Source organism: Thunnus thynnus, chromosome 10, assembly GCF_963924715.1.
Source record: "Thunnus thynnus chromosome 10, fThuThy2.1, whole genome shotgun sequence".
Lineage (NCBI taxonomy): Eukaryota > Metazoa > Chordata > Actinopteri > Scombriformes > Scombridae > Thunnus > Thunnus thynnus.
In genome coordinates this window covers 3865860-3877486 of record NC_089526.1, presented here as the reverse complement: position 1 = coordinate 3877486, position 11627 = coordinate 3865860, and the positions used below count along the sequence as shown (strand labels likewise).

The window sequence follows — 11627 nt, the reverse complement described above, 5'->3', positions numbered from 1 at the left end:
AATATGCACTATGGTTTTATTCAGTAGATAACGAGCATTAAAAATATTGACGTGACACGCTAAGAAACGGGTTGTAACCGTTAAATCCTAACCGGAAGAATTTTATTAACGGACAAGATGGACGTCAAATGTTTTAAGATGTTGCTAGGCGCATGGTTTTTTAAACATTGAGTTAGTTTTAGCGTTATTTATCATCTGAGTAACTGAAGTTGTTGTAAACTTTGTGAAAGTATTTGCTCACCTATAACTTAACGGTTAATAACGTTACTGACAGAAACGGGAAGACATTAAACCCCGACATATCCAAAATAAGCAGCATGGCACTGCTGAAAAATGAAGGTTCCCCTGCTGATAATGATATAACATCTTGTGAAGAAGAAACGGAGTCGAAGGACGAAGTGTCTCCGTGTGTCCCCGGACAGACCAAGACCTCCACCGCCAGAGTTTTAACCCAGGAGGAGCTGGACAGACTCGGCGGTGAGCGGACTCTGGTGTCCGACTTCAAGCAGATGAAGTTGGAGAAAGAAGCTCAGAAAAACTGGGACCTGTTTTACAAAAGAAACACGACGAATTTCTTCAAGGACAGACACTGGACCACCAGAGAATTTGAAGAGCTGAAAGCATGCAGAGAGGTGAGCCAGAGAGTAGAGTAGCAGCCTTAAAGATCTCCAACAGACATGTTTAAGATGTATAGAAAATACTCGACTTTCTACTCTAAAATCCTTAAAATGGCATCTATCGCATAAAAAATTCCAGAAAATATAAATATGTAAATATATTTAATTTGAGAAGTTTTCTTGCTGGACACCAGATGTCTCCTTCTTCACTGTAAAGTCCATTCTCAGTGTTTGTGCACCGGAGGCTTCAAGTTTCCGCATCACACTTATAAGTATAAGTTGAATATTGGACCAGGATTGGCTCCAAACTATTTGTGATGTCACAAATCATGCTCGAAGGCCCGCCCCTTAAAATTTGATTTTTAATGAGCTCGGAGAAACTTTCCACTTTCAGCAGATGAATATGAAAACAGCCTTCTAGTGTCAAACTCTGCACATACACAGCGAAGCTCAAACATTCAACTGTAGGAACAAGAAGAAAAACACATTTTTGAGTGGAAGGGGGACTTTAACAAAATATGCATGCGAAGGACAAATAGAGGAATGTTACATCACAAGAAAATTGAATTATGTCCCATTAAACTCCATTTCTGGTGACATTATTGTTAGATCTGGTTAGATAGTGAGTTGAATAACCATCATTACTGCTTGTGGTTTAAAATAGCCTTAAAGTTTAGGTCTTTTCATGTTCAGGAGAACATCTCACCAAACACAAAAACATGTCATTTTAATGAGATATTGCGTACAAAATTAAAGTGTGATAGAACATAAATTGAGACCTTTTACAAATCATTTGGGTCTGCTGATAATTTTGGCATGTAGATAATCCATCAATCAACAGTGTAGTTCTTTACATCTGCAGCTTATACTCACTATTGTGACTTCTCACAAAACAAGTTTCCCATAAGAGACATTGTGAAATATTTGAACTGAATATTTGAACTTCCTTATTAAATGTAGCTTCATCATTTGGACCTGTACAGGGTCAGATAATGAGCTGATATTTGTGTCTTTGTCCTGCTTGGTTTTTGCAGTTTGAGTCCCAGAGGCTGGTGCTGCTGGAGGCCGGATGCGGTGTGGGGAACTGCATCTTCCCTCTGCTGGAGGACGACCTCAACATCTTTGCTTATGCCTGTGACTTCTCACCACGAGCGGTTGAATTTGTCAAGGTAAGATATCTATCCACTAAACTACCTGTCGATCATCTTTTTCTGTTTTTACTTTTGTAGGTCAGCTGAGCTCCAGGCTCTTTTCTAGTGACAAACTGCTTTACATTCACTCATAAAACTACTTTATTGTCATTCTCTTTCTGTTGACAGCAAAACCCTCTGTACTGCCCCGAGCGCTGCTGTGCCTTCCAGTGTGATTTAACTAAAGATGATCTGACAGAGAACGTGCCGGAGGGCAGCGTAGACGTTGTCACTCTCATCTTCGTCCTGTCGGCCATCCATCCTGACAAGATGAAGCTGGCTTTGCAGAACATCAGCAGGGTGAGAACAGAGATAGCCAGGTGGAAAGACTCAGTGCAGCGTTCACTAAATGTTTGGAAAAGCATGGAAAAAGTTCTTGATTGTAGTAACTTACCAGCGGGAGACAGTAACTTACAGCATGTACCTGATGATATCTTCCAATCCTGTTTTTGGTGGCCCTGATGTAAGCTCATTCTAATGGCATTATGTGACGTACATGTGGCTTTAAGGTGCTGAAGCCTGGAGGCATCGTTCTGTTCAGGGACTACGGCCTGTACGACCACGCCATGCTCCGATTTAAAGCCGGCAGCAAACTGGGGGAGAATTTCTATGTCCGGCAAGACGGCACCAGGTCCTACTTCTTCTCTAAAGGTCAGTAAATTACTGTAGAAACGTTGATTTATGTTTGTTTCTGTCATTGAGACCATTGGATGGATAGAGAGATAGATACTGTAGATTAAGAGATAGAATCGATTAGTTTTTTGGTCCATAAAACATCAGAAATGATGAAAAATGTCGATCATCATTTCCTAAAGCCCGAGATGTAACTTAACATGTCTTATTTTGTCCCGACCAACGGTCCACAACCCAAAGATCTTCTATTAACTATCACAGAGGACTAAAGAAACCAGAAAATATCCACATTTAAGAGAATTTCAGATTTTTTTTTCTTAAAAATGACTCAAAAGGATTAATTGATTATCAAAATAGTTGGCAACTGATTTTCTGTTTGTTGACTAATCGATTAATCAACTAATCCTTGCAGCTCTAGATAGACACTACAAATATATATTTGTATTTTTTTAAACTACTGTGCAGTGCCATCTTCACTATTATTCACACTTTTAGAATTTTATTCTAGTATGTTTCTTTTTGTAGAGCATCCTCTGTCACCGTCCAAAACAAATCGCCAAAAAAAAGCTTTTCATTGTCCTGAACGTGTTTTTCAACTACAGCTTCCATTTTTGATTTCAGTACTTGTTGGTCGGCTTCACAAACAAAAGAGATGAACTTACAACTAGCAGTAAGCTATTATTCGTTTTTTTTTTTTTAAAGATTTACCTTAAATATATATTAAATATAGCATAAAGGAAGCTTCCAACAACAACAGTTCATCCATTTATTATGTGAATTATACAGCTGTCTTTAGAGACACTACAACATGAAAAGGACACTGAGATTCCCTAACAGGAGTCTGTTATCCAAAACTAACCAATAGGCATCTTTAGCATGTGTGTGTGTGTGTGTGTGTTGAGGATTAATTCATATAATATTGTCACACCTGCTCTTTTCGTCTGCTTCTAGAGTTGCTGGCTGAGCTGTTTGAGGAGACGGGCCTCCAATCGGTCGCTAACGACTACGTCCTGAGAGAGACGGTCAATAAAAAGGAGGGGCTTTGTGTTCCCAGGGTGTTCCTGCAGAGCAAATTCACCAAACCTGCCCAATCACAGAGCTCCTGATGTTGCTTGGTTGGCCTGTGTCTGTCACCGAGTAAATGTCCAGAGGTGTGGAGAAACATAAGACTGATACGCTGGTTCAAATTGGATGGCTAAAAGATTATTATATTCTTTGGGGGGAACTGGTTTATAGGAGGCATCTTGTGGCTGAAACATTGCTGGATATGAATGCTTCTTTTTCCCTTGAGGAAGACTCACAGGCACATTGGAGCTACTTCTTCACCAGCAGATGAAGACAGTGCTTATACTGGGAATCTTTCAGGTGGAAATATATGGAATTGTATTGATGTGAAGCACGACAAGAACATAGTTGTTCAGCAACACCCTGAGCTGGATAAAAGATGACAGTATTCAGTGCTTTAGATCAATTTAAACTCTATTTCACTTTGTCACTTTGATCAACCTTTAGCATCACCATGAGAGGAGTTTATTAGCTTCTCAGCCTTCAACTTCTTTCTAATGTGAACAAACAGGTATTTTAATGGCTTCCTGCACCCCTTATTTCCCTTCATGTCAAGTCAAGACCATATTCACACCAAATCAGGCAGTGCAGCGTAAACGTCAGGCCTCCCATAGTGCGTTTTGTCAGCGACGCTGCACCGGACGGCAGCCGGAAAGTTGAGCCAGAGTCAAATTGAAACGCAACCTGATGTCACAGCGGCTGAAGGCTGCAGTGGCCAATCACAGCTGGACATCAGACTGATCAGACTGATCAGAGTAGTAAACTCTGCCATGAGGGAAGGACATTTCTCTTCATATGATAACGTTAAAAGTAAAGTTAGACTTTGCTGTCGGCTTCTCGACTCATTTTAAAAAAGACGAGAGAAAGAGAGAGAGCAGCTGTGGTCGAGCGAGCTAGAGAGTGAATGAAGAGAGGGAACGCTGGTAGCGAGAAAGCTGGTGAATCAGATCAATAAAATGTTATTTTCTGATTGTTTCACAGCGGTTACGTTCTAGAGCACAAATAAACACACCCACACCCCCCCACACACACACACCTCCACTCGACCCTGCGGCTGAACACCGCACCGCCTGATTTGGTCTGAATACAACCTAATGTGATGATTTTTGGATGTGGTGAGTAGTTTTCATTTTGTCTTAATTCATTTGAATGTTTTCCACCATCTCAGCCTCCCTACATTCCTCCCTACATACAACTGTCATTTCACACTTGCTCTAAATTGCTCAGAAAAGATGCTCACACTCATTCTCCCATCCTGATAATGTTTCAAATGTCTCAACATCCATCAGATTACTTAACAAACCTTAAAACAAAAGTCACATATATGCATATTGTTCCTTTTTAAATAGATATTATTTAGACATTTGTCTTTATGTGATTGTTTACTGTAACAAAACTGGTCCTCATGTCTGACTTCCACGTGGTCCGCAACAAAAAAGTAGTTCTGCAACGATTAATCTGTTAGTTGATCGACAGAAAAATCAGTCAGCAAACATTTTGATAATCAGTTTCTCATTTTAGTCATTCTTTTAAGCAAAAATACCAAAGAATGTGCTTGTTTCAGCTTCTCAAATGTGATAATTTAATGGTTTTTCTTTGTCACACATGATGAAAAACTGAATATTTTCGGGGTTTAGACTGTTGGTCGTCCAAAACAAGACAATCTGAAGACTTCACCTTCGACTCTGGGAAATTATAACGGTCATATTGACTATTTTCTGACATTTTATAGACAAAATACTTGATGAGAAAATAATCATCAGATTTAACAATGACGAAAATAATTGTTAGTTGCATCCCGACAGAAAAGACACTTAAAATCAACATCGATATTACGTCTAATACAAGCAGACCTTGACCGGATGTTGGTTTATTAATTTAATTATCAGCTGACAGTATTTCCCAGATGTATTTATAAAATCTTTTCTAATTAAGAGATCAGTGTTTTTAGTCTAAATGTCTTTTTTGTTTTGGTATGATGTTACACAAGTTGTCCAGGAGAGGGTGCAGTTGGTCAGTTAGAGCGTAAAGGAGCCAGAACATAAACCTCAGTGTGATTCAGTAGCAACCAAAGTGACTCACAGGTTTCTAAACGTCCTGCTGTAAGTGTCACTATCTGACTCATGGTGACGTTTCATTAACTTACTGTACAGTCTTTGGTGGAAAAAAACAGAAGCTCACAGGAGAGCTGATCAGAAACCAGCACCCACACAGTCTAGTAACCATGTTAGTTGCTTCCTTGTGGTTTGTGGATGGAGATGTTTCTGTCCCCATCTGTCTGATATACTTACAGTACTGATTTATGCATTGATGTCTGTTTTATGAATGATTTTGTATTTGGTAACTCTGTGTTCCTTCTCAGTTGATGACTGACTCATTCAAATCCATAAAATCCTTCCTCTTCTCATAATGTTTATAATATACTGTATGTCAGGGTTCGCATTACTCATGGATCCAAATATCAATAATAAATATCAGCTGTAACTGACAAACTGGAGGAAATATCAGCTGGATTCAACAATTTCTTTGAATGTTAATATAAAGTTTTACTGTTGTAGCTTTGTGAGCTTTTCACAAACTCTACTGGTATAAAGTTAGATTTTATTTATTGGAAGAAAAATTCACAGGACAAGAAAAACTTTGAAATGACGGTGAATGAAGGTAAAAATTACAACAATATCGCCACAATCAGCCATTAGCAGTGTGACGCAGATTATTTGACAAGAATATAAGGTTGATCACCTTGGAAACGTTCTAAACCTTTTATATTTAACCTTCTGAAGGCTAACACAGTCTACAGGCTGCTGTTAAATGACGTCGCTGTGGTGTGAAGCTGTGAAGACTCGGAACATGCTCTAAATATGACTTCCTGTTCAGAGAGTTTGTCACCCACTGATGCCCACCTGGTCTCTCAGAAGAAACATTTCTTTATGTAACTTTTTAAAGAAATTGCATTATTTAATTTATATGCTATGTTTTTAAATGTTTTCTTTAATTATGCCTTATTCATTGGCTCTGCTTGTTATCTCTGCTGATGTCTGCTTACTGAATAAAGTTTTGCAGAAAAGCACAAAAAAGGTGTGAAAACCTCAAGTTGCTTCTCAACACATCTAAACAACATTTTAAACATGTAGATTAGTCTATTTTACCTTGTAAACATCAGCTAATATGGTGAAGTAATCTCTCGCCTCAGCTGTTGATTTGTCATGTTTTCTAAACTTGAACATTTGCTGGATGTCCATTATTTAAAGAAGCAACACAAAACTCAACATGTAAAGTCAAAGCAAACCATCTTGTTTGACATGAGAACAGGTACAAATGACGTTTTTGTCGGGATCGGTTTTGAATTAGACATCATATGGGAAGGTTCAAATTAAGACAAAACATTAGGTGCCTTACAATAGAATCTAATCTAACAGCATGTGTTGGGTTTTATTAGACTGTGCATTTGGTAAACCGTCTTGTGTTAGTACCTCGTAGGTTTTCATATGTGAATAAAAGCTGACATTCAGTATGCAGGAGAAAATGTGAAGAAAATAAATTTGGAAAAACAAAAAGCAAAAGATCTTGGTCCTAATAAAGGGTTGTAAACAAAGATCTCATCTGTGTGTCAATGTCTGTTTTTTTAAAATGTCTTTAATAAACTGCTCCAATGTTGTTTGACCAAACAAACAAACAAAAAAACTAAGCAGTAAATGCTACGGAGTTACAATAAGACATATGAACATTCAGTGGATTTCCAGAACTGTTCTCCTGTTCGTCGTCTTTGCAGCAGGCTCTGACTATTTTGAGTTTTCTGTGTATTGGCTTTGTGAAGTTGTTCATGTGCTGACATCCAGGCTTCCTAAACTGTTTATGACAAAGTTACAACCAAACAAGCATTATTTTAATTTCAGTTGCTTTATTCACAAGACGTCATCAGCAGGAGAGGATGTAGAACAAAACAGAACAGTCAATGCTAAATGCAAAGTATTTGACAAATTGAAGTTTTGACCCACTGATTGCACAAGAGGAAAAGTCAGAGGATCACAAAGGTCATTACAATATTTCTAGGGATCATGCGATCCATCCAGTAGTTGTTTCAATAAAAACTAAAGATGTCTACCTCAGAAAAGTCAGGAGATGACTGCAGTTAACAGTCCATCAAGCAGATATTGAGATATTTTACTGAAACATGAAAATGTTTGACCTCTATTACAGTAACTTGACCTGAAATTAATAGATTGTATCATCTGAGGACCATGAAGATTAAAAATTTCACACAAATCCATCTAATAGTCGTATTTCACTCTGGACAGATGCAGCATCTGCTTCTCCGCTGTTACCTGTAAAACTGCAAATTCTCCTCAGATCAGTTTCCAATCATCAAAATCTTTATCACACAAAAGATTCTATGGTTCAAACTAACACAGATGTCTTTTTACACAGTAGTGTGACCCAGAGCAATAACACACAAAAATTTGCAATGTGTGGCATTTCCCCTTTGGTCTGACACTCTGCTTCTGTTACTTTAAACAAGATTTCGAAACAACACCGGTGCAGTTTCCTGTCCTGCGGTTTGTCTTGCACAGCCCTCAACTCATATGATGGAAAACAAATGGGGCCAGTAGGTTGAAGTAGAATCATCATATCTGCAAGTTTATCCAATGAGAGCAATATAACTACAATCTTAAATTTTATATAAATAGCTATAAATAGCTTTTCTGCAATGGATATCAATGCATGCATGCAGAGTGAAATGATTTGAGCAAAGAATGAAAGAAAGAGTGCCGACCAGATCTCGGTTTACACTTGGGGTTTATAAGAATTGTTGAATGTGTGTGTGGAAAATCAGATAAATGACCACACGCTGTAGTTTCGGCTAACTGTGCTGCTGTTGCTTTACCAGATGTGGCTTTGTGCTCTCTGGTTAGGGTTATTCAACACTCAAATAACGGTGAGAAGAGCGTTATAAACAAGTTGCAGCCTTCAGCTCTTCACAGTTGCAGTTGGCTTTTTACAGCTCGACACAATATGCTTCTGATCTGTATCTACACAGGCGAATCAGTGTGTAGCTGAAGGTTTTGTTTGTTCCGCTGAATCTTTGTTTCAGATGTTGTCTCCAAGCCGACCTGACAGAGACTGGGTTCTTAGCTTGTCTGTCTTCACATTAAAACAATGTGCTCGGTGTTATGTTTCCCAGTCCAGTGCCGTGAAAACTGTATTTCCAAATTGCATGGTTTTATTTTGACTTTGGGCGTAGAGCCACATCATTTTGGCAATTTTGTCTTTGCCCTGATGTAAAGTAGGGGCTGTATATGTAGTTCTACTGTATCTTATATATATAGAGAGAGATATTTATTGTGATATAAATATAGAATAGAATTTGTACGTGACAAATTAAAGGCTAACTTCTTTAAGCATGATGACAGAGGCACAGATTTTCAAACTGTTGTGTAAAGGCCACTAAAGCGGTTACAACAGATTATGAAACATCATAAGACAAACAAACAAAAAAACAATAAAGCCACTTATGTTGATTCATTAGGTTTTCCTAACTGACCTCAAATCTTTATCTTGGAATAAGCCATTGTGAGACTTTATTTTTGTTTAATTTATTCAATTTTCCTAAAATAAGAGAAGATAATAAAGATGAGTTTGGAAAACTTGTTGAAAAGTATTTGGGTCCTTTGTGAACAGAGTCGAGTCAGTCAGATGATCAATCTGCAAGAGAACAGAGCAGAACAAGGCGTCAGTGTGCATCTACAGTATGAAAGAGCCCGTTTAAGTATTCAGGGTCTGAAAGAATCAATTACAATGCTTTGTTTTGTATTGAAGTGATAAAACACTGAAAGAAGGAGCATACAAAATATAAATTCTGCAGGTGCAATGAAGAGAGACTCTTAAATGAATGACGTCAAAAGTCAAAATGACCAGTGGAAAAACTAAACTTTTAAGAGGCAATTAATGGAAAAAAAACTGTGTAAGATCTTAAGAAATGGAAGACGGTCTCTATAGCTGCATGTCTATCAAACCGAACCATCAAAGTGTGAGTTAAATTTCAAGTGTATTACACTTTGGACACATGTGCACTTGGAGCTGCTTGGGAAAAACTGTCTTTACTTGTATTAGCTGTTCGTGTCATTGATTTGGATAATTACTTGATAAAGAATCAAGGTCACTGTGGGAGTTTTAGTTGTATGAAGGGAAAACAATCCAAACATTATGCCAGTATTAATGAACTGGGACAGCAGCACTCCAAAAACATACAAAAAAAAATTCTTAATACCGATATGAAATTATATTTTAGATTTTAGACACACACAAAAAAAGGTCTTTGTAGTGTCGCTACACTTCATAAGTTGTTGTCAATATAGCAGAGCACCAAAGAGACCCTTTTCACGGCAGACATTTTGACTTCTCAAAGCAGAAAAAGCGTTTAGATGAGCCAGTTTCAGGTTTCAGCTCTGGTATTATGTGTGCTCACTCACTAACAAGGCTTACTGGGACAATTAATGGAATGGAGCCATTGTTAATGACCCCAAAAATGGTCTATTCAATCAGAAAAAAAGCACTCTTGCAATTGATTGTACCAATATCAGTGTAAATACTACAAAATATCCTCCACAAATCATAAAAATGCTAAGTTTTCTAAAATTATACTTGAGTAAAGAAAAAATGCGCTAATTGATTTCAGTGTTTTTTACTGTTGCCCAGTCTCAGAAGCAACACTTATAGAGAACCTGCTAAACAGGAGCTCAGGTGATTCCAATTATAATGAAGAAAATCTGTCAAGAGTCAACTTAAAACAATTTTGAAGGTACAGACATACAATACCTGTGACAGTGATCGTGATATAATGTCCCATTGCTGTCTCTTTGTTCTCACAGTCAGCTTTGCATTGAAACCGACCGTCGTCGTCTGATGTCAGGTTGAGAATCTCTGTCTCGACCTGTCTGAGTCTCATGATGTCATTAGAGATTGTCTCATTCACCGTGGTGAAGTACTTTCTGGGGTCAGTCAGCTCAGCGTCGTCCTTAGTGAGATGATACCACGCAACATGCAGCAGACCGCATTTCATGAAGTGATAAGATGCTTTGCAGGATAATGTGACCGATGAGCCTCTGGCAGGAGTGAAGGTTTTCTGTGCGTAAAGGACCTGTACGGTATCTAGATCACAAAGGAAACAATGGGAGAGAAAAACAAAAAGAATCAGTGGGCAGTTTTGAACTTGTTTTTACTCTTATAAACTCACAGATGTACTTAAAATTGTTTAAAGGAATAGTTCAACATTTTGATAAATACATTAATTTCCGTAAATATACAGTTACAACCAGCAGCTGCTTAGCTTAGCTTAGCATAACGACTGCAAACAGCTGAAATTAGTACTGGGCTTCAACAGGAATGCTCACCCAACTTTTGGCACATTCCAAGATGTGTATTGATAAATAAGAAAGTGACTTGCTACTGGATCCCTCCTGATTGATCTGAATCAGGTGTTAAATGACACCTAACCGAAATCTAATCATTACTTCCTTATTAAATGCTTATTTAGTCACTTCATCCATTAAAGAAGTACATTATACTGAGTTGATAGGAATGAATGCAGTATTGCTAATTGCCCTGTGCACCAGTAGATACTGAGTTTTGACTAAAAATTACTTCATAAATGACACAAACCAGAGAAAAGTAGTTCTGGTGCTGCGCTTATTAACGACTGTCAAGCCAATCAGCTTTTTTAGATGGGATTAAAAATAGGAGCAAAGCAGACTTCACCATCTTCCAAGGTGCACGGATAGCAATGATAGGATATACAACCAAAGCGACTGATTATCTGGCCCAACGGCAGCATATACAAAGAGAAAAGAATTGCACCAATTATTGACCCCTGGGGTACCCCACATAGCAGCGGAGTGGATGAGGACACATAGTTACCCATAAAGACAGAAAAACTTCTATTTGACAAATATGACATAAACCATTCTAGAGCTTTCCCTGAGATACCAACACATGTATTTAGTCGATTAATGAGAATGGAGTAATCAATGGTGTCAAAGGCAGAGCTCAAGTCAAGTAAGACCAAGATGGAGAGTTCCCCCTTATCAGCCTGCATTCAGGATGTCATTCATGACTCGTAACAGAG

At 38.2% G+C, this 11627-nt stretch overlaps 1 protein-coding gene across 1 annotated transcript; it reads left to right on the top strand.

Annotated features, from left to right (window-relative positions):
* The first annotated feature begins 30 nt into the window (after nucleotides 1–30).
* On the top strand, nucleotides 31–7102 carry mettl6 (methyltransferase 6, methylcytidine). Its single transcript, XM_067600501.1, has 5 exons — nucleotides 31–632; nucleotides 1652–1786; nucleotides 1937–2107; nucleotides 2317–2458; nucleotides 3392–7102. Exons 1-5 carry the CDS (start codon nucleotides 318–320, stop codon nucleotides 3544–3546), a joined length of 918 nt encoding a protein of 305 aa, XP_067456602.1. The 5' UTR covers nucleotides 31–317; the 3' UTR covers nucleotides 3547–7102.
* Nucleotides 7103–11627: the final 4525 nt, after the last annotated feature.

Bases quoted from the DNA above. Each gene is read 5' to 3' on its own strand.
- mettl6 (XM_067600501.1), top strand. From the start codon at position 318: ATGGCACTGCTGAAAAATGAAGGTTCCCCTGCTGATAATGATATAACA. The intron at 2,108-2,316 runs GTGAGAACAGAG...TGTGGCTTTAAG, and splicing joins CTTTGCAGAACATCAGCAGG to GTGCTGAAGCCTGGAGGCAT. The intron at 2,459-3,391 runs GTCAGTAAATTA...GTCTGCTTCTAG, and splicing joins GTCCTACTTCTTCTCTAAAG to AGTTGCTGGCTGAGCTGTTT.